This window comes from Athene cunicularia (assembly GCF_003259725.1).
Source record: "Athene cunicularia isolate RWA chromosome 3 unlocalized genomic scaffold, athCun1 chr3_part1, whole genome shotgun sequence".
Lineage (NCBI taxonomy): Eukaryota > Metazoa > Chordata > Aves > Strigiformes > Strigidae > Athene > Athene cunicularia.
Window position 1 is genome coordinate 25678113 of NW_020799097.1, and position 22369 is coordinate 25700481.

The window sequence follows — 22369 nt, forward strand, 5'->3', positions numbered from 1 at the left end:
ATGCATGGTTCTTGGATCTGTAGATCTCTTTTATGCATTGGATTATAGGCAGCAGTGTGGACAGGTTTGTGGAGAGAAGATGCTCAGATGATCATATGTTACACCAATTTGGCTCAGTCTAATTGAAGATTCCCATCAGTTATACCTTTGTAATGCTGGGCTCTGGACAGGGGGAGGGAGTAGAGATAGTGTGGTTCAGTGCTCTGAGCAAAGAGGACCAGCAGTAGATACTTTCCAACTGCTAAATTCAGCTCCTGATTCACTCAGTAACCATGAGCCAAGCTGGTCAGAATTTCAAAAACATGTGGTGTTTGCACAAGGTTTTTTGTTTAAAGAAAGAAAACAATAGTCCATTTTGATTTTTTTAATCCAAGAAAATTCCCCTGGAATGTGTGCCAGTGTATTTGGAAGCTTTTGTCAATGTTAAAATGGCTGAACTCTAGAGGTGCTTTTCCATTTTGTCTTTTCTGCTGTCCAAGATGAGAAAAATATAAAAGCTTATATATATTTGCAAAACAGTTTGGATTTCAGAAATTAATGTTACATGTGTTATTTAGTATTAATAGTACCTGTAAAAAAATCAAAAGACTTCCATTTGATAGTCACACAGTCTAGATTCAAACTTTGTCCTTTATGCTAAGACTAGCAGCTTAGTAAAATGACTTGCATAATTGTTTGCTTAAAAGGAACACTGCTTTGCCTTACCTCTGTCTTGTCCAGAGTATAGTTCCTGAGTCATTAAAATAAATCTTAAACCCACAAGTCCTATATAATGTTGGCTGAAACAAAGGATTTGGAAGTGAAACTAGAGTGTGTTATTGAACAGAACATTTTGGGATGTATGAAAGTGGTGTTCTCTCTTAGCTGAAACTGCTTTCAGCTCTGGTCACGAAGCCCATTTGAAAGGGTGTCCACACGCACCACGCTGACGTGCACCTGTCATTCAGGGCAGTAAGAAACAGGTGTTAAAATTACAGTATAGTGGGATTTTGTAGAACACATAGAGTATGAATAAAAAACAAAAACAAAACCAAAACACATGACTGCTTCTGAAGACAATATTCCTGCATCTTTTAGGATTGACAACCTTCTTATCTTGGCCACTGCCATTATTCTGACATCTTTTGAAGATGTCTGTAGCACATTTATTAGTTTAACCTCAGAATGATCTGAGAAATAGCTGGATATGATGCAGAGCTAAGAAAAGTAAGACTAGTAAATCCTGCCAAATTAAATTATTCGTTAATGTGGACTGCCAAGATGAGTAGACATTTTTTTTCAACACATTCTATTTCCTAATGAATGACAAGTACTGTGACCCTTACATGTTTCCATGCTAAATATACACCCGAAGTATTATTTCATTATTTGTACTTCCATAGTGGTAAGAGATTGCTGAAGTTGCTAAAACAGAAGTTCTGCCTGGTTTAGTTTGCAAAAGTAATATACCTGATTTTGGTGTCTCCCCTCTCCCAAGCAGCGTTACCCCTGCAGGTTGTTGCGGACAGTAATAAAGAGTAGCTTTGGGGTGGAGCTTCCTAGTGTGTGTTTACCAATCCACAATGTTGCTGTTCTGCCATTAGGTGGCATGCCACAGTTCGAAGTTTTCTTTTGTACTTACTAGACTATTTTTCCCTACAGTTTATTTAAAATTGGAGAACATTGCAGGGAGGAAAAAAAAAAAAAAAAAAAAAAAAAAAAAAAAAGAATATGTTTAGCCTGCCAAGCATTCAGCTCTGTAGGTTTCTGCACCAGTTAGAGGTTCGTGGTAACAACTGAATGGAAATAAACAGAAAGGCTGGTTCTTCAAAGGGATTTTAAGTACCTGAATCTCAGGTTGAAGCCTTCAGCCCTGAGTTAGCTTCCCAGACTCCAGCAGGATGGCTTCCAAATGGGATCTGAAGCAGCCAATATGTGAAGCGGGAACATCCTTATATGACAAAGGATGGTGCACTGAGAAGTGCATCTTAACCGCTGCCACTTGGGGAGCATAAGCTCCCAAAGCAGTGGTCATGGTTTCAGTCCCTGCCCTGCTCTGAACGTTTCTGTTCAGAGTTCAAGTCTGCTAGGGCAAGGTTGTTGACCAGGGCCAGGCAGACGTGCTTTTGGGGGTCTTTGGTCATTCTGTCCTGCAATATGTACAACAAATCTATTTGTTGTAGAACAGTTTTAATTAAAAAGGGAGACTGAATGTCTCCCCAGAAACCCTACAAAAGTGGTAAACATGGATGTGAATGGAATACCTCAGCTAGTGGAGAGAGGTGAACCCATGAACTGAAAGTACGTTTACCTCCTATGCGGATCTCCACCAGACTTTGATGTTGCATCGCCTGCTATCTTTGGGGAGCAGAAAAGAACAATCCTTTCTCCTACTTTTAAGAAGATACAGCAGGAGTTCAGGAAGATACTGCAAGGGGAGTTCAGGAAGCTGCCTCCTACACTGCTGAGAAATTGAGTTTAGGCCTAGTACTTCACACTTCAGTGTTTATTAACCTGGGTTGGCAGTTAAGATATGTTTATAGGGACGTTTTAACCATCTCTCAGTTGCACATTTAAAGAAAAAAAAATAATGCAAAAGATTGGTCCTTTTTCCCCTAAAGCCCAGTGTCCTTGCCTCCAGACTTGAACTGTGGTCACACAAAAACCCAACTTTGCTTTTAAGGAAACTGGGAGAGCAGACACATTAGGGCTGGTGGGGTATGGGGTTCAGTGGCTTAAGTAGAGAAAAAGGCACAAATCTCTTGATATTATAAAGAAAATTTGATAAAACATATGAAAGTAATAACTGGTTACAATACAAGAGTATATGTATCAGGGGGTTTAGGGTCTTTTTTCCTAGATGATCTGTCCCAATGGCTGTGGCATCTTCTTCAAGAGCAGCAATGCTGGAGTTCAGACAGACAGAGCTTAATCTTTTTACCACCGTGTCTGACACAATGTGCAGAAAGAAAATGTTCAGTCCTGGGCTACCTGATGCCTGCCCCAATGCCCACAGAGCTGGCTGTGCTTCTGCTGGGGGTTGCTGACCTGAGCTGGATAACCTGCGTGTGCAGGGAGGGGAGCTGCACTAGAAGCTACTTAGCGGAAACTCTATTTAAGCTGAATGTAATTGTTCTGCCAGCACAGCCAAATCATTCCCTGTACAGATTAATATAGAGATGGGTATCCTCAATCTGATTGCTCCTCAAAAGCTTTTCCTTTTCTCTTTATAGTAAGCAATGTTAACTCACAACTCCTTCCAGCTGAATCCTTCTTCCCACACCTCACTGATTTTTTTTGGGGGGTGTGAGGGTATCCCATGAAAAGATTGTTCCTATTATACAACCTTCAAGAAGACCTTTGAAATTCAGGGTGCTTTCCACAACTTCTGTACTTTCATTTCAGTAAAAATCAATGAAAAGGTCTTTAATTTGTTTTGGATAATGTGACATCTGCCTTAAATGACAAATATAGTGGGTTGGTTCAGTGCTGCCTGGAAATTTAATCACATGGAGAAGAAAATATTGAGTACCCTTAAACTCACCTTGAGTACACATATTAGTAATTGACAGTGTCTAGACAGAGGGTGATCTGCAAAGTAAAGTCTGGGAAAAATAAACTTACAGATATTAAAGTCAGCTGCATTTCCCAGTGGTAATAAAGTGAGAAGATTGGGGGGGGGGGGGGTAAGGGGGGGGGGGTGTAACTTTCATAGCAGCCAACAAAACAGTTGCCAGCAGTTTATTCTGGAACCTGCTCCTTCTTTAAGAAGTGTGCCTTTGAACATTTCACATAAAAACCCCCAAAGTCTGTAGAACCTGAAAAACTACCACAAAAAGTAATCTGATGATAAGATGAATATTTGTCTGAGTATGTGCAACGCAGTGAATCAAGTTTTTCTTCTTTCCTCCTGAAGGGCTCTAAATTAGAGTCTTTTATGAGACCATAATTGTACAGCATATCGTCAGCATGTGGTTGCTGTTGTTCACAGGAATAAAAAAAAATAACGATGGGGCACACTGTTGATCAGCTGGTGGTCACTGAGCTTCAGCACAGCAGCATTTCTGATCGCCTTATGCTAAAACTGCATTTCATCAGGCCTGGAAGATGGTTTGCTATAGAACAATTGTAACCTAAACAAAGTTTAAATTTACAGCATATGAACAGGGAAAAGATTACAGTTACCCCAGTTTTACGGTCAAGCCTGAGTTAAGGTTTTCCAAAAGATCTAAGAGAACTAGTCCCATTTCTCTTCTTCAATATAGTGTTCTTTGTCCTGCTGTAGTACTTCAGGCCTGCTAAAATACAGAGGTATTAGAGTGATGAAAGGTTGAAAATGGTGGGTAAAAGCAGGGGTCTGCAAGTTTTTCAGGAGCCTTTGTGTTTCAGAAACATGCAGAGTATGCCTGCTGGTTTGGGCAGTGTCTGTATGGCTAAATGCAGGGTGAGCTGAAGCATGGGTGACCCAAACCATGTCTTTCTAGGCTACTTGCCCTGGGGATGGAGCAGCCATGCAGTTGTGGGGACAGCCCAAATGGTGGGGCTCAGTCCCTTGCTGTGCAAGAGTCCCAGCCACTATTGGGAGGACAACACTGGCTGACCCATCGCCCTGGCACTGGCTTTTCCCTGAAGCCCAGACCTGGGAGCAGGCTTGATTCCTTCAACAGGCAAGAGCCAGGGAGAAAGACTTTTGTTTCTGAAATGGAAGAAGGGTTATGTTATGGTTACACAGCTAGAGCCAACCATGTGTAGGAACTGAGATTCCAAGTTCCCACAAGTGTGCCTGCTAAATACGCACAGCCAGCCTGCACGGCTAGGATAAGGTAAAACACAACTTCACTCCCTTGCTGTAAACTTGCATTTATCGACAGGACTATAATGGGATAACAGCTGGTAAAGTCACAGTCATCATGGAGATGCAGAGACTATTTTGATGAAAAAAACACCGCATTACATAGCTTACTTGGATAATAACAACTACCTACAGCAGCAAATATGCCTGTGCTGCCCTCACCTTCCAGTGAACTGACACCAAAGCCTGCCTGGATTCCAAACCCTATGACTGCTGCAGGTCAACTTTTAGCCAGTTCCCTCTCAAAATGAAGTATTAAGTGGTCATCTTGTCAGCCTGACAGTTTCCACCAATAACATTTGAACTTACTGACCAGTTTCCAAATAAATTTGATGGAGGGACCAAAGACTCACTTATACCACTTACACCCTTTGATGTGTTTGATGAAAGTAGGCGATGAGTGGAAAGAGACACTGCTAGTATCTCCATGGAGAGGAATCCTGCCATATGATGTCTAAGTTTTTATATCATCACAAATGATCTTTATAGTACTTTAGTAGGTTTTTATACTGTTCCATTATTAGACCGCAAAGAATTCATAAGGGAGAGTAACAGAGGAAGCCAACCCCAGCTTCACAATTTCTGCCATTTAAGACCATGGTTTTAATCAGGTAGGTAGAAGTGCTAGATGAGTTTTTTAAAGTTAAATTAGTTTCCAAAAGTAAGTGTGGAAAATGTAAATCCACTCTGTACAATGGCAGTAGGGAGGGAAGAGGCTGTTTGGAGTTCATGACACCATATTCCCTGGGTAAAGGAGTGATCAGGCTTGGAGGAGTGATCAAGTTTGGAGGAGAGGGGGTATGAGTGGCCAAGAAAAACCCACTGACTGTTGAAAAGATCTACTTAGAAAAACTTTAAGCTTCTTGCTGCATAATGAAGTTTTCTTCTCTTACTGAAATAGGTCTTCTGAGAGATCAGCTATTGAAAAATACTGAAGCACTCCCTTGGCTCCTGGGAGGGACCTTCTGAGAAAGCACTAGTTTTACAGGAAAGAGCAAATCACACACTTTATCACGGGGTCAGGCCAGATCAGGGAATGCAGAAGGACAACCCAGTGGGGAGACTGAGTGTCTACTGACAGGATGATGCCTCGTCTCTGCTGTATGGAGTGTCTGCAGCCTCACCAAGCAGCTGAAGAAAATCCTGGTCATGGAGAATAGTTTTGTCTGCCTGAAGATAAACCTTTCTTCCCTATGTTTGGCAGTACTACTGTGTGCAAAGGGGTTAACAGTGAACATGGTAATTTACCAAAGTCAGGCAAACCTTCTTTGCTCTAAAAAAAAGGCCTTCACAAGACACTGAGAGGGATCAGGGTTAAGCTGTACATGACATAGTATCTTTGAAGGAGCATTTTCTGGAAGTTCTTGAGAGGAAGCTGGTGCATGGCAAGAGTTTTAGTATCATTGCAATGAAGTACAGTGAGTGCCTTGTCCAAGTGCTTCTGTTAAGTTAGACCTTGTCAAGTTGCACCAGAACCACCTGTTAAATTAGCTGTACAACTATTATTAACTAATGAGCTACAAATAAAAATAAAACCAGAATACACCTCACTTGAACTGGAGGAAAAAAACCCTCCATCTACCCATTTCTAGTGGTGGGTTCTCCTGTTGGCCAAGAGCAGGAGAGGAGAGCAGGTTACTGGCAGCCCGATAGCCTGCTGGGTGATGCTCTTCAGGTGAGTTTTGTCCCTGTAATTTTGGTGTCATGATGGTGGCCTGTGCAGGTGATCCCGCACTCTGCCACAAATCCCCCATCAGCAGGGAGCAGCCATACCTGCTGCGCTGGCTGAGGCTTTCCTCTGGGTCACTGCCTCAGAGAACCAAGCGTCCCCGTGGTAAAGGGACCCCTGGCCTACCCCCAGGCTGCACGAGTGGGAGAGGGAAAGCGAGAAGCAGCCCCCCAGTGCAGACAACCTCCGCCTGCCTGGGTGGGGCTGGTGCTTCCCCTAACCCATCTGAAGAGGAACAGCTTCAGGTTTTCATTTCTCCAGGGCTGGCTATTGGCAGGTAAATGGGGCCTCTGGGATGTTCAGTCCTTCTTGGTGGGGTGATTTAGTGCATAGAAGTGCAGTAAGGTTGGGACACGATTAGAGTCTGGCCTGAAGTTTTCTGCTTAGTGCATACAAAGACCAATAAGGATCAATGACTCCAGTGGAATAAACTGGCAAGACAACATCAATTTACTTTTTATTTTAACTCACTTTGGCCAGGGTCCGTTCATTCATCCTATATTTCACCCACTCCAAGGCTGGACAATTGTTCTTTTTTCTCCTGCTCTCCTTCCGCCCCAGACTTTCCTCTGAGCGCAGGGGTCAGAGGGTCTCCAGTCATGCCATTTACTCATGTGCCACCTTGTCCTACCATCCCTGGCCTCTCAGACAGGGAATCACACTCCTCTCTACAGAAAATCGGGGAAGTCCAGAGGCCATGAACATGAACCACCCCTTCTCTCCCCTGAAATGCATCACCGCTTTTTCTGTCAGCTTGGAGGGCCCTGCCTCCAGGAATCCTGCTCTGCCCAGGGCCATTGCTGGTTGGGCTGAAGATCATGGTTTCCTCCTGTCTTTGCTGTGACTTGAGCAGAGGAAATCTGGATGTTTGGCAAACGGCTTTTCACAGTGCCCAATGTTTACACTACCCACAGACATTCGGTTGGTCACAGCTGTTCATGCAGCAGCCATTACTCATTGTTGTAGTTGCCTGAGGTTGGGATGCCACAAGCTCACCTTGCTGCCCGCAGGTGCTGGGGGGAGGAGGCTGCAGACATGGGGAGAGCAGCATATCATTGCCCCTCCACTCCTCACCTGTCATTTGGGGCAGGAGGAGGCTCTACCAGCCAGTCCCCGCCATGTCCTCGCAGGGACATTCTGCTGGGAGCAAAGGGATGAGGGACCCGATCCTGCCACAGGCATTTGTTACCTCTAGAAGCAAAAAGGACTGGCTGCCAAGTTGCTGTATGGCTTTGGCCTTTACTTAACAGTTTCTACCAGGCTCAGAAAGCAACGATCAGAGAGGACACTCTCATGCTGTGGGTTGTATTATTTATGACTACCTTTTTAGAAGAGCAAATAGATAGCCCTTGGTAACAGAATACTTAAACCACATCACTGATGATACAATTGCCAGATGATGTGAAGTTTGAATCTTGACATAACTGGTTTAGAGAAATGAAAAATGTTTGCTTGAGACAAGCCCTCCAAGGCAGTTTTTCTTCCTCAGTTACTAACTGGAAATAGAAGGAACGAGTTCAGAGTGAAAAGCTGGCCAAAGACCTTCCTGGCTTGCCCTGTCCTCTGAAGAGACTATCTGTGCATCAAGAACTACTTATCATACAGGAGATCATCTCACATTGATCACAGAAATCAGATAAACCAACAAGGAGAGTGAAGGGTGCTTGTGGCATTCAGATTGCTGATGCTGCTGTCTGCAGTGCCACAAAAGCTGTGTCCTTCTTGCCCCAGGGTATTCCTAGTATGTCCCTTGGATGATTTTCCAGATGTGCCACACAGTACACAGCTAATTCAAACAGAAGCATCTGGAGACCAACTGTCTGGTATGAGAACAGCTATGGCTGATCCTAAATGTTCCCAGAATCACGGAATAGCTGAGGTTTCAGTCCACCTCACTGTCCATTTAACAAGCCCACACTTCATCAGTTTGTCTGTGAGGATGTTATGGAAGATTGTGCTGAAAGTCTGGCTAAAGTCAAGATAAAAAACATCCACTGCTCTCTCCTCATCCACCAAGCCACTCATCTCATTGTAGAAGGCTATCAGGTTGGCTAAGCACAATTTTCCCTTCATAAATCCATGATGACTGCTCCAAAACACTTTTTAGTCTTTCATGTGTTTGCAAAGTTTCCAGGAAGATTTTCTCCATCACTTCTGGAGATTTTGAGGTGAAGCTGTCTGGCCTGTAGTTCCCCACATCTTTCTTCTTGTTCTCCTTGAGGATAGGAGTGACACTGCTTTCTTCCAGTCTTCAGTAAACTATTCCAATCACCAAAAATTATCGAGAGTGACCTCACAATGACACCTGCCAAGTCCTTCAGCACTCATGGGCGCATCCATGTTGGGTTTGTCTAAGTGCTTCCTAGCCTGGTTCTCCCGCATTGATGGTGAGTCCTCCTGGCTCCAGGAGGTGAGGAATGTTGGTGAAGTTTACCTTGTGAAAGACAAAAACCCCATAGTGCCTGGGAACTCCAGTAGCTCAGGGTCACTGTATTTAATCAGGGCTGGTCTTCATAGCTTGCCCAAGAGCCAGATCCAAACTGCTTAGGGTATTCAGATGTGCAGTGTTAATAACCTATTCGCGCTCTGCTTTGATTACTGATTGCATCTATTTTTACTCTGACACCAACAGACTTCCTTCATTTTAAATAAACTGTGCCAACATCCCATCCTCCTCTGCCTCCCCTGGGTCCCCATGCCAGTTGCTACCCAGCCACGTAAAACCTGTTCCTGGCACAGACAGGCCATATCCCTGCTGAGATCCACCACAGGGGCCACTTCTACATTTTGCTTGCAATAAAGTAAAACACATTAGATTGTCCCATTCTAACTCCTCGACCGTAATGACTTAAAAAGCCCCAAATTACTACATTGAGGGGAAGCTGAGCAAAATTTGCGGGAATACCAGACACATGAATTAGTAAATCTCCCAAAAGCCACAAGGAAGAGGCTTTGTAGAATTACTCAGGGTGTATCCCCTACAGCTTTCTCATAAGGTCCCTTCTACCAACAGCAGTTTGTCACCTTGTTTCATTTAAAAATACAGAGATATTCTGAGAATAAATACACTAAAAAAAGGAGGTCTCCAGCTGCTGCCTTGTATTATTAAACTCATTCTGATTATATGTCTAGACTTCATCTTTAAATGTTGCATGAGTCAAAAAAAATCCATAAAAGCTGTGTTTCTCTAAGATACAGTCTGGCTAATGTATCTTTCTGCACAATATTGCTGTGGTTCTCTAATGGCCTCAGAAGAGCCCTTACATGTAAAGATATTTTCTTTGCAGCAAGTGCAGGGATTACTCCCAAAGAATTACCCCTTAAATATTGAGGGCACGGCTTTCAGAGCTAAGACCTTGGGAAAGCAGTGAGTGTAGACCATCCATGCCATGTAAGGATATTTACATAAGCTTTGGCAGTAGCTACAGCCATCTGAAACACCAATAAGGCAGAGCAAAACATTTTGTCTGTGTAATCATCCACATCCTGGCCTCTTTGCACATCTGCTGTCTTCCTAATATTTTACTGCAGCTGTGCCTTGCAGAAAACCATTTTCTACAGCAGAGAATAAGGTTAAGAGTTGCCTGTGGGTGGATCCTCACATATCAATTAGTGTTTCTTCATGAAGCTAGCCTGAATAACCTCAGTGTTATGTATATTTTCTTAAAATTGCAGAAGATAATGCATCTAGTACTATCTTTCACCTCTGATTCTTACAACCACCCAGTTGGGCACAATACCTTAAAGTTGGTTAAATGAGGCTTAAAACAGTGATTTATATACATTTCTTTTCACACATCCCAAATATGTTGCAAAAAGTAACTTTTGCAAAGGTTAGAGCTGGGATTGGAATCTTCATATTTTGAGTCAAACGGAAATAAATTTGAGACCATATTGACCCACCGTGCTGGTTGTACCAAAAGTGAAGTTGCTGCCAGAGCAGAAGTCACTGGAAGAACATGGAAAGGGCAAACTAACCCTGTCAGCTTGTAAATCTGGAAAGCCTTTCTTCATTTAACCTTAGAAAAATCATGAAGTAGTTTCCTCCTTTTTAAAAAGAAATTTGTCTTTCTTGAGCCTGAAAGGTATTCCTCTCAGAAACATGCTGAGTGCAATGAATGCTGCATGAACAGGGGCTGGGGGCTCCTCCCAAACTGCAGTGCAGTCCTGGGTGAACAAACAGGATTATGAGCACGGGAGCTGCAAGAAGGTACAACCCTGCTATGGCAGGTAGCTGCTGAGTGGAGCTGTGCTTGCAGGAATAGTTTTCATTTTGGAAATCTTTTGGTTTGGATTTAAAGGCAAACTAACAAAAAGCTTCCTGCTTCTCAGGCAGAAAGACAGATTTGGTATTAACTCTCCTTTAGGGAGGTTTGCTAGTAATAGTCCTTTAGAAAGCCTGTGAAACTCAGTAACTAGAAGCTACTCATCTTCAAAGATTTGAAGAAATGGTTAATTTTCAGGAAAGAAAATCAGAGATGAAAAAAATGTTAACAGTTGGGATTGGGACCATGAAGCTGTGGGTTAGGTTATGGGGTCAGTTACCAAAACCTCTTTGCTGGGGTTTTTAAAGTTTTTTAAAATAGATGAAGGAGTTGGTGGGTGTAGAGGGAACTGATGGTACTTTGGTGTGGGAACAGTGTCTGAGGAGCCTCTCAGCTGTACATCTGTAGGGTATTTGCTGAAAGGCAATGCTGGCAGTGGTGCAGTGGAGATGTAAGGAATTCAGAGGAGAGGCGAGATGAGACCAAGCAGGATGGCAGTGGGCCGGGTCCATGCCCTGTGCAGTCCCTCACTGGTGTGATGGGTTTGGCAGTCTCAGAGGAATCTCAGCTATGGGACATGCAGCCCTGGGGGACCTGTCTGACCCTTGTCCTGTAGCTTACCTGCTGAAGCATAAGCACTTACAGCTCCTTTTGATTTCCCTTTTTCTGTCTTAGAGATGGACGTTGTTATTACCCTTGATCAAAGTTTCCTTCTCCAAGTTACCAATCCAAAGAATCATCATAAAACAGAAAGTTTGGTATTAGCATGGGAGTAACTCAAAGACTAAATAAAAGTTTGGTGAACTGACCTCCACAAACAACAGCAGACTGTCATTTTGTGATCTCCATTTAGATTTTTTCCACATAAAACAAATCACTACACATCCCCTGTTTCACTAATTGCAATAAACATTTTGAAACGCTCTATAAATACGATTTGTTCTTGTCTTGTAAATGTTTCTGAACTCCACCCTTCACAATTAGAATGGTTTCCCTAGTAACTAATACATTCTAAATTCTTTTAAAAAGAGAGGGAATCTAAGAAGACAAAAACAAGAAAAAAAAAAAGATGAATGATAAAACAACCTATTTGATGGACACAGGATACACCACAGTCTGAGGTACTGTGAAGTTTTTATTGCCACTTGTTTCATGATAGTGTCCTCCCAGACTCATCCCAATAAAAGGTTTATTTTCCTTGGACTGCTGGGGCACAGCTTGCTCTACAGGCAGGGAAGGGCACGGATAGGACTGCCAGATGGACAGCCCATGGAGCTGAAGCTGTCTACCTTCATGGCAGTTAAAGGAACCAGCCGTGAAATGTGTCTACAGACATAACATCCCTCAGCTCTTCCTTGCAGATGTGGCAGTGGGGACATGTGTCAGTGCCTCCCTCTGTGGGGTGAGGGCCAGTGGCCCCTGAAATGCAGTCCAGAGAGCAGCACAGGCTAGTCATGCAAGAAAGTCATGCAGAGGTAATTTATGGGAAAAGATAAAAAGGAATCTTTGCCAAAGATCCCTGACTTGGCCACTATGTTCAGACAAGGAGATTCTTATTTGGCACCCTATTTTTTTAAACAAACATAGGGAACTGATAGCTCCTGCTGAAATATGGCAGTGGTCAGAAAAGAGGATAATGCACAGAAAGGATGCTGAAGGATTCATTACAATCTGCAATGAAAGAAATGAAAAGTGGCTGGAAAAAGCAGCAAGGCACCGTGAATATATACATGTATAAAACTGGGTTCATCCCTGCAGAGAAGGGCTTAAGAATACTGGTGGATGAAAAACTGGACATGAGCCAGCAGTATGCACTTGCAGCCCAGAAATTCCACTGTATCCTGGGCTGCATCAGGAGAAATGTGGCCAGCAGGTTGAGGGAGGTGATTCTTCCCCTCCACTCTGCTCATGTGAGACTCCACCTGCAGTACTGCGTCCAGCTCTGGGGCCCCCAGTATAAGAAGGACATGGACCTGCTCAAGCAGGTGCAGAGGAGGCCATGAAGATCAGGGGGTTGGAACAACTCTCCTATGAAGAAAGGCTGAGACAACTGGGGCTGTTCAGCCTGGAGAAGAGCAGGTTCGGGGGAGACCTTTCAATATATGAGAGGGACTTACAAGAAAGACAGAGAAAGACTTTTTACCAAGGCCTGTAGTGATGGGACAAGGGGCAATGGTTTTAAGCTGAGAGTAGGTTTAAATTGGACTTGAGGAAATTTTTTTACAGGGGTGGTGAGACACTGGAATAAGTTACCCAGAGAAGCTGTGGATGCCCCCTCCCTGGAAATGTTCAGGGTTAGATTGGACGGGGCTTTGACCAACATGATCTAGTGAAGGATGTTCCTGCCCATGGCAAAGGGGTTGGACCATTCTGTGATGATTCTAAACAACACATTTGCAGGGCTGGTGCAGCGGAGGGACTTAGATCCCTGTCTGAAGAAGCTGGAAGAGTGCAGAGTGTTGCACACAATGGTTGTGGTCCTTGAGGTCATCCATCTGCACCTTCCACAGTCCCACAGGCTTGAACAAACTGAGTATCAAGGTGGATTGAAATGCTACCAAACCAGAATGGCAGGGAACTAGTCTGTAAGAAGAGCTGATACATTTTATTAGAGCAATGAAATAGTAGGGAAAAATATTAACAGTTAAAAAGAACAAAGACAAGTCTTTGACCGTGCCTGAAGAGGTATGAAAGCCCCTCCTGGGGCCTGCAAGAAGAGCTAAAGAGGGAACTGGTGTGGTAGTATTTTCAGATCTACATTTCAACATTTGGGCCCACTGCCAGAGGAGGGGGGAGAGAGGACATTTGAACCCGGTCACCGTAATGGGTACAGGTTAAAAAACATGTCGTCATTGCAATAGTTGAGACCCACATGGTGCCCTCCCTCACCCATGTCTCCTTCACATCCCGTCGGAGGGGCCGAGAGCTGGCGGTGGTGGTGTGCCCCGCTCGCTGTGGGGCAGGGGCCTCCCTGAGGAGCCGGGTCCGGCAGCAGAGGGAGGCAGCTGCCGCCGTAAGCCAGGGGGGATTTCTCCTCACAGGATTCATCCCCCAAAGGGCCAGCATTAGGCCTGAAGGTGTCATGGCCGCCCTTTTTCCCGGGCAGGATGTGCTGGGATCCGGGGTGGGCGCAGTGCTGGGGGGAACGACCCGCAGGGCCGGCAGGGCCACTGCAAGGCCTCTCGGCGCTGGGCGTCCTCCCGAGGGACGGGCTCCTGCTCCAGGTCGGCGCCTCTCCAGAGTCCCCATCCTCTCCAGCTGCCCTTGGGTATGGTGGCTGCCCAGAGCAGCTGCCCAGCATCAGTTCCCAGGAACTTTTGCTTAAATGTCCCCCAAAATCAGCAGGTAGCATGTAAGCATCCGGCTTGGAAAAAAGCAAAGACAAAGCTTCCGTCCTCGGCACTGCACCTGTCAGAGACTTTGAAAGCAATGCGTGGTTTAGTGAAAAACAAGGTGTAGTCTAGCAGCATGAAATAAAAACTGACCTCTATGAGATCCTCACGAATGCATTCAATTAATACAGGTAATGAAGCAGACACTGTAGCAGAGCCTCCTTGTAGAGAAGTGCCAGAGGGCTTTAGGGACAAATCAAACAAGGCTCCCCGATCATTGGTCTGGGTTTGTTTCACCAGTTTTTGCCCGAAGCCTGTTTTACACTGAAATAATTTAGACCTCACATGTACAGCCCTTGGGGTCTGCTGCCACCATGTACTGAAGAAGCACCTGAAAATGAAATTATGTTAATACATTTAACACCACAGATTTTTTTTTTTATGGAGTTTGGGAAAGCTGGTATTTTTAAACTGATTGTTTTGAAGATATATTTTCACTACAGTAATATTATGCTTCAGCTTTTCAAGACTCTACTTCTAACTGATAAATTTTCCTATCTTTACATTTTTTAACCCACAAACAGAAATTTCTTTCAGGGAGGGAGCAGCACAGAAGAATTATTATTCTAAGTGTCTTTTGTTCTGGATATTTCACAACTTCCTTAATTGCTCTAATTATTGGATTATAATTTTGCAAATTTTAATTCCTTTCAGAACATTCATTCCGGGCTATCATTTCTGATGAGTACTTACAGGTCTTTCTTCTTTGTAATTCTGGTTTTGCATCCATTTAATTATAGTATTTTTGCTGACTGTCAGAGCAGAAAAGCTCCTTTCAGATGTTCCCCACTCACCATGAGAAGAAATTCCAACAACTTGATGTAGGACCCAGCCCACCTTCAGGTAAAGACCCACTGACATGGTAGAGAAAACATTCTGTGTATCACTTGCTCTATTTTGGTCTCATGTTTTTCTGAAGTTCTCCTCCCTGGTTTCTTGTGAGCACATTAAAACCGACTCTTTTCAGACGAGTTTTGCACATTCGGCGACACAGTTTCTGTGTGTCAAATCAGACTCCTGAGTTAGCTGTATCGCAGCTGGTCTTGGCAGAACACAAATATGATGGGTTATTCCAAAGAAAAACCTGCTGAAGAGCCATGAACTTTAAAGCCAGATGAGGGTAAATGGTATGACTCCAACTGCACAGAGTCAGATTGACTGAAGCGCAGGATCTACAATTAGATATTTATGACATCTTTGGTCTGTTCCTACTCCCACACAATTTGCAGTGAAAACACCAGAAAGATGCAGAAAGACGAGGCAGGCTCAGGTATAAAAGAAAAAAAAGCCACTTGGCTCAGTAACATTTGCTAGGTGAGGACTATTTTAGTGTTCATGGGGACAGAATTAAACTACTGATAGGAAAATGTTTCTGTATTTGTTAAATATTTACACAGCAGCTCAGCTGATTTTTCTTATGCTTGTGTTCCCAGATGCTTGTGTCAGGAGGCCACCACCGGTCCATCCTGTACTCTCTGACTGTCCCATCCCAAGTCAGTGGGTCTCATGATAGTCACTCCTGAGCTCTGGCTTTTAGTGTCCTCCTGAGTATTTCCAGCAGAAATAGCAGCGCTTAAATTCATATTCCATCCAAACGGGTTTAACTTCCGCTGTTTATTCTTCTGATCTACTTCTTGAGCTTCTGGATCCCTCTGCTTCCCCATGCTGTCCATTTAAGAAGTTTGTCCCCACCCAGCCCAACTTTTTTGTCCATAGGTGAAGGGGCACTGGTTACTATCCCAAACACCAGGCTGGGGAGGATGCACCACCTTTAGCACAAAACAAACTGCATGTGAAGACCAGTGGTGTACAGTTGCATGTAACACAGCCTTTGCAAGGAAGATCACTGGAGACAGCCTCACTGTTCTACCCAGTTCCCTCCATCAGGCATGTGGCAGTCCACAGGATCTCTTCAGAAGCTTTCACAAGTGTTTCCACACCCAGCAGAGATGATGTTTGAATGTCAGTGCTCCAAAGCACTGTTCTATCTTCAACACCCTTCTGGAGACCAGGGAGCAAGCAGGGCACACCAGGCAGAGGTGATGCACCTTACCAACCCTGACAAAACCCAGGAAAGATGAGCAGATGTGGAGGGTGCCTTCATTTTTCTGTGGCACCTCCTCCATATCAGTGAAGGACCTCAAGACACATGTTGATATGGAGAAAACATGACCTCCTGCTGTCTCTCCAAGGGTGGGGCAGTGCCTCCTGCACCTGAGGGTGTCCTCACAGCCCTTGAGGGTCTGCAGGTGGCTGAATCTTGCTCAGGAGCAGCTGCCCCGCAGGAGAGCTTCTCTTTCCCTGATGGGCATTAAGTCTCTGAATAAAATGATCCAGGCCTGCTACTGAAGTAACTGGGTTTTCTTAAGTAAGGGTTGGGGGACTGGAGGAAGAAGGAGTGAGGATTTCTGGATTTGCCTTGTTAATGACAAGTTTGTTTCATCAAGATACCATATGCAATATAGAATAGGTATATCATATAGATAATGTTATATATTGTATTCTACATTAAAATAATATACAGTGTGTTTGTGTGTATGTGTACACACATACACGAATCTTCCTCTTGAGTTCAGTTATTGCCAAAATTATTTCCCAGTTTTCAAGTGTTCATTTGTTAAAATTTTCTCATGGAGTGGTACAATCAATACTATGTTAAATCAAATTAAAACCTTCTAATATTCTCCTTCGATGTCAATATTAATTAAACTAAATATCTAATTACTTTATTCCCAGATTTCTTTGTAAATAATTTAATTTCTGGAGCAGCACCAACAAAGAACTTGTGGGAAATTTTTCTAAAACAAGTCTTGCATTTAAAAAAGGAAAGAGCTGGGACTCTAAAGCTATGTCCCTGCTGCTAAATAAAATTAGGCCCAGGAGAGCTGTTGGTAACAGGGACCAAAAGGCATGGCCTGACAGTGTCCATACTACATCCTGACCTCTGGACCTGAAGTGAAATGATGCAAGGGTTGTGTTGCAGCCCACCAAGGGCTATTTTTCACAGCATCATCTTGAGATTATTATTGTCTGTGGCTTGTAGCATGATGGCACATAGAGGCACAGGTAGGTTCAAAGCCAGCTGTGTACAGTGAAGGGACCCAAACCTGATGCAACCTTGTCCAAAATCCTGCCAGGGAATGGTCCCTGGCACATGCTGACCTCTTGACCCTTGCCAGGGCATTTTGTCTGTAAGCACAAGTTAGCAGTGGCCAAATCCATGGTAGGGACCTTGTGAATAGTGATGCAACTGAGCCTGCCCTCCAGCCCTGTTTTGTTTACCAGTATAGATGTAATCCCCTTCTGCCACCAGGCCCAAAGAGGCTCCAGATGGGGGGTGCTGGCCATGGGTGACACTGCTGAGCAGAGCAGGATTCTTAGGACAGCCCTGCTCCTTCTTGGCCTGATCACAGGGAGACAGAATGTGGAGATGTAAAGCCTGCTCCCACCTAGACCAGAAGCCCAGCTAGACTTCACTGTGCCTTGACCCATTGACCCCACAATTTCATTGATTGATAGTAAGTGTTACCTCAATCTCACGGATTCTTTTTAATCTTGGAGAAGATGGAGAAAAGGCTGTCTGTGCTTTTTGGACTGACCTTCTTGCTTCTGCTTCTAGTTTTGTTTCTGGACGTGGATGGTCATGAGCTCCTTTGGACTTTTGAAAGGAATTTTGACATATTAAAATTAGAAACAACCATGTTATTAATCTTAAGGGAGCAGAATTTGTAGCACAGGCCAAAACCACACATATGGCCTGATTTAATGCTTTATACTTAATAAGACTTATTTAATATGAGCTCAAGTAACAAACATATCTCAGATGACATATGATAGTGTACAAATTCTCTGAAATCATAAAACCAGTGTACCACATTTACATGCAGAAGAGACTCCTCACACTAGAGCCCCAGCCGAAGCCACAAGGTCTTCTGCAGCCTGGCTACAGTGTCCCTGCAGATATTTCCATTCTTCTCCCACTTTAGACATGTTTATCAGAACATTATTTCCATTAGTTTCCACAGAGAATTAATTTTATTTAACCTCCACATAAATGAAAGACTGGAAAACAGGACAGTTCAGTGATTATGGTAGTAATCTAGGACTACTGCATCCAGAAATAGTACCCATTATTTAAACACTTGCATACACTGGTTTCCAAATATGTTACATATAATGCACACATGGAATTTTCCATAGACAGTCCCTTGGGTACAACCATTTCCTGCTCTAAGATAGCTTCATGCTTATGCGTGGTGCCTTGGAGAAGAGGTTGAGACATCAGGTCTGACTTTTTGAGGATTCATTGGTTCCTGTGTACCTGAGGCAAAGTGCTTCAAAATCAGCAGGGTTTTTTTCAAGAGCTTAAATGAAAAATATGCTGTAGAATCCTAGTAGCATAGTCTAATTTAGGTTGGAAGGGACCTCTGGAGGTCTAGCTCAACCTCCTGCTCAGGCAGGACTAACTTCATTAGGCTAGATTATGTTGCTTAGGACTTTGCCCACCCATTGTGAAAATTTTTCTCTTTGTAGTCATTTAACTTTGTCATATTCAATGATCCTTATTTGTCAGAATAAAAATGTCCTTTATCAGTCTTTAAAAACAGTCTTTAAAATTAACTTGCATAATGTAAGGTAATTTTATACCAACCTGAAAAAATATGAATTGGCCTTCATGCCTCCAGAAGTTGGTAACTGGGTAACCACCATGGCCTCGGCAGGAAAGGAGCCGCAGGGGTCCATTGCAGTTTGGACAGCACTTCCCTGGAGCAAAGATGACGGGAAATACTTTCTATACAACACCAATCAGATGAATCCCATGTGATACAGTGGTTCATTGCTGGTGGATTGCCGCTTCTGGTTTGGGGCTCAGAAACTACACTGAGAAAGACTATGCAAAAACTTTTCAAAAGTAATCAAAAATCAATATAAGCAAACTAATAATTGACTTTATTGTGTTCCATTATTAAATATAATGGGTAAAATTTGTTTCTATTATAGTTCTATTATAATTTTATAATTTATTATAATTTAATATCAATTTTAGGTATTTTTAACTTGGCAGTGTATGGAATGTCATATGTGTTCTTGTGTGATTTTTCTAGAGGACATAATTCTGATCTCAGTGCTTTCTTTAGTCAAAATGTTAAACAGATCCAAAAATCAGTATGTGCTAGCTCTACTGAGCAATCAACAATTTTTTGGAATTGTCATGTTAAAAATGTCTGTGCAGCTCATGTTCACTATTTGCTTTGTCTTGCTCCAGTGACATGACTATGAGGCCTGTTTTCCAGTCATAATAGGTTATGAGCAACTTCTTTCCTGAAAGACTTGCTTCCTGAGTTACTCTTTGGTCAATGCAGTAATGAAGCCAACAGTCAGGTCAGCAGGAACAGGACAGCAGGAAGCTGCCTGCACTGCACAGCTTTCTCAGTAGCATCACTCATGGACCTGAGAAGGCTGGGTATCAATCTCTAACCATCAGAAATATAGATTTAAAAAGAAAAAAACCTAACCAAACAAACAAGCAAACAACTCCTCCCCCAACAGTAAGAAATTTAAAGTGCATTGTTCTAAAATCAAGAGTTGCACTGGAATATAAGAAATGGCAGTGGGAAGGCTGGATAATCCAAAGGATATTCTCTACTTTGATTTCTTTTATGTTCTGTTCACTTATGAACGGTCACACAATGAACAGCCATGCTAATACTCACGCTGTTGTTTTTGCCTAGCTTTATCGCATATGGCTGGTCTTAAGTAGATCTTCCTCCCGTCCAAGGTCGAGCAGTTGTTGCCACAGACCACCACCCCAAGGCAGGACTTTTTTAAGATGCGAGAGTTGTGGTTATTGGTGTTTCTCATTGCCCAGCTGCTGTGGTGCCTCTGAGCATTTTTATCCTCTGAGCTGTAGATATGTTTTACATAAGAATCTGGCCATTCTTGAAACCAGTCTATCTGTCTTATGTCCTGTGGAGAGACCAAAGCAAGACACATTTTAGTCTGGGGAAGAGAAGAGCTTGTGCAAGAGCCCAGCAGACCTGGTCCTCTGCTGGGTGTCCTCTAGCCTGGGTAATTCCAACACCCCAGCAGGTGATGGTGGTTAGCAGGAGGGAGCAGTGGAGAGAAGGCAGAAAAACCACAAGCTCCCCATGGCTGTTTGAGCCCCAAAGCATCAGGAAAGCCTGGCCAGGAGGCTGTTCTCACTCACCCACATGACCAGCTCCGTGCAGGACCTTCCCAGGAGAGAGAGATAGGGTGCCTATGTAAAACAGCAGACACTTTTCCTGTAGGCAGCAGTTACTGTCTGACTAAATTCTGTTAGCTTTCATGTCAGAGATCCTGCTTTGCCTTTCAGGCTGTTCACAGCAGCATTGCACTGAATCATTTGTCTTGATTTGGCTCAACTCTCTGGAAAAAGGGCAAATACTGAATCAGACTGACACTATGCCCACTTTTGTAGGTCTTTAGTTCTGGACTTTGGTTCATTAGTCTTAATTGCCATGAAAGACTTCCATGTGATTTTTCTGAAGTCCAAAACAAAGAAACCTGACATTCTCGTCAGGTTTTATTTTCACTGCTATAGTCTAAGAAAAAAAAAAAAAAACAAAACACCAATGAAAACACTGTAAGGAACAATACAAATAAAACTCAGTGGGAAAAAAAGCAAAGGACTGAACACACATCACCTCAGTGGGTACAGTCAACACAGTAAAATGCAGCAAGCTGTAAAGCACCTAATGTACCTGCTGATGGTTTTGAGGGTAAAGGTCTTGTAGGGGTACAAAAACTTATTAGGAATTTCCTTGAAATTGCTGTTCCCAGCCACTGAGAGCTATTACAGCAGCAAGAACATCAGCTGAGAAGAGAAAAACTCCTGTGCTCCCCCAGGAGCTATTGGATAGCATAGGGAAGGGTGTGGAGGAAGCCTCCAATCTGAAATGCAGGTGAAGGTGACCTTGGGGTTGAGGGCAGGGAAGAAGGCAGCCTGGGACATGGAGGCTTTGGGCAAACAGCAGTGGAATAGCAGGGAAGAGACTGGGATCAGGTAAGAAGACAGTATTGTGAGGTGAAAGGCAGAGCTGGTCGCTGAAGGAGGAATCAGGCACAAATATGCTGAGGTGAGGGCCAGAGATGACTTTGGCGTGCAGGGTGCTGTGGACTTTCAGTGGAGAGCATGGTTGAAATTTTTTGATAAGAGGACTAGGAAAGGACTGAGGGAGGGAAAGATCACTATTCTGCCCCTCATCAAATATGAAGCAAACTTCCTTGGTGCTCATGAAAGATGTGTTGCCTCCCTGTGGAAAGCCAGACTGCTTGCCTGGAGCCTGATCTTCAAAAGAAAGTCCTGGACATCTCTAATTGAGCACCCACAGCAGGAGGTAATTTTTTTTCCCTGCTTTTTCTGCACCTCATCAGCCAGTGGACTAGAAAGGTAACACATCTGCAGCTTTGCTATTTTTCATGTACCAGCAGCTCTTTAAATAATACATTTAAGGAAAAATACATGGAAAATTCAATATTTGCTCAATATTTTCTAGCTTTTCAATAAAACACTGTCCCATACCTGGAGGTGGCAAAGAGAATAAAGTCAATGAGGCATAGATGACTGAGAAAGCATTTAAAATCAGTGGAGAATTGGAGATAACTGGATAAATTTCTAAGACACAGACACATACCTGGGGAAGCTTGATGTCATTGATATCCCAACTCATAATTTCTCCATGCCGGGAAGCAGAGTCCTCCTGCTCTGTAACAACCTCATCTGCACCTTTAAGCATTTTTTAATTCCTTCCCAAAGTTAGCGAGAAAGTTTCTTCTGGCTGCTTTTGAAGCTGACTTGCTGTCAGCACTCTCAAGCAGTTTACAACCAGGAAGCTGTTTCCTGAAGCTAAATGATAGAGAGGCTGCTCATTAAAGATAAAAATCAGGGTTCTTCTGCCAGAAAAACTTGTTCCATTAAAAGTTTTGCAAGCCAGCAATGCAGTGGAAAATATAGCTTAGAGATAGCCTGTGATGTTACAGAGGCATTGTTAATAGCAAGCAAATCGTGCCTTTGTCATCTGTTTTGTTTTGCTTGGTCTCCTCTCATACCAAGTTTACAGTCATGTAACTCTGCTCACAAGCTCTTTGTACATCTGATCAGACTCTGGCT

The 22369-nt window shown here is 43.5% G+C and overlaps 1 protein-coding gene across 1 annotated transcript; it reads right to left on the reverse strand.

The window, feature by feature from the left end:
* Nucleotides 1-13462: 13462 nt before the first annotated feature.
* On the reverse strand, nt 13463-22005 carry GCM1 (glial cells missing homolog 1). The gene is made up of 5 exons (XM_026845650.1): nt 21894-22005; nt 19932-20184; nt 18869-18981; nt 17747-17875; nt 13463-14243 (listed from the first exon to the last, which is right to left on the reverse strand). The coding sequence occupies exons 1-5, from the start codon at nt 21993-21995 to the stop codon at nt 13641-13643; spliced, it is 1200 nt and encodes a 399-aa protein (XP_026701451.1). The 5' UTR covers nt 21996-22005; the 3' UTR covers nt 13463-13640.
* Nucleotides 22006-22369: the final 364 nt, after the last annotated feature.

Bases quoted from the DNA above. Each gene is read 5' to 3' on its own strand.
- GCM1 (XM_026845650.1), bottom strand. From the start codon at position 21,995: ATGCTTAAAGGTGCAGATGAGGTTGTTACAGAGCAGGAGGACTCTGCT. The intron at 17,876-18,868 runs GTTGGTATAAAA...TCCTTTCAAAAG, and splicing joins GCCAATTCATATTTTTTCAG to TCCAAAGGAGCTCATGACCA. The intron at 14,244-17,746 runs GTAACACTTACT...TTGCTTTCAAAG, and splicing joins AAAGAATCCGTGAGATTGAG to TCTCTGACAGGTGCAGTGCC.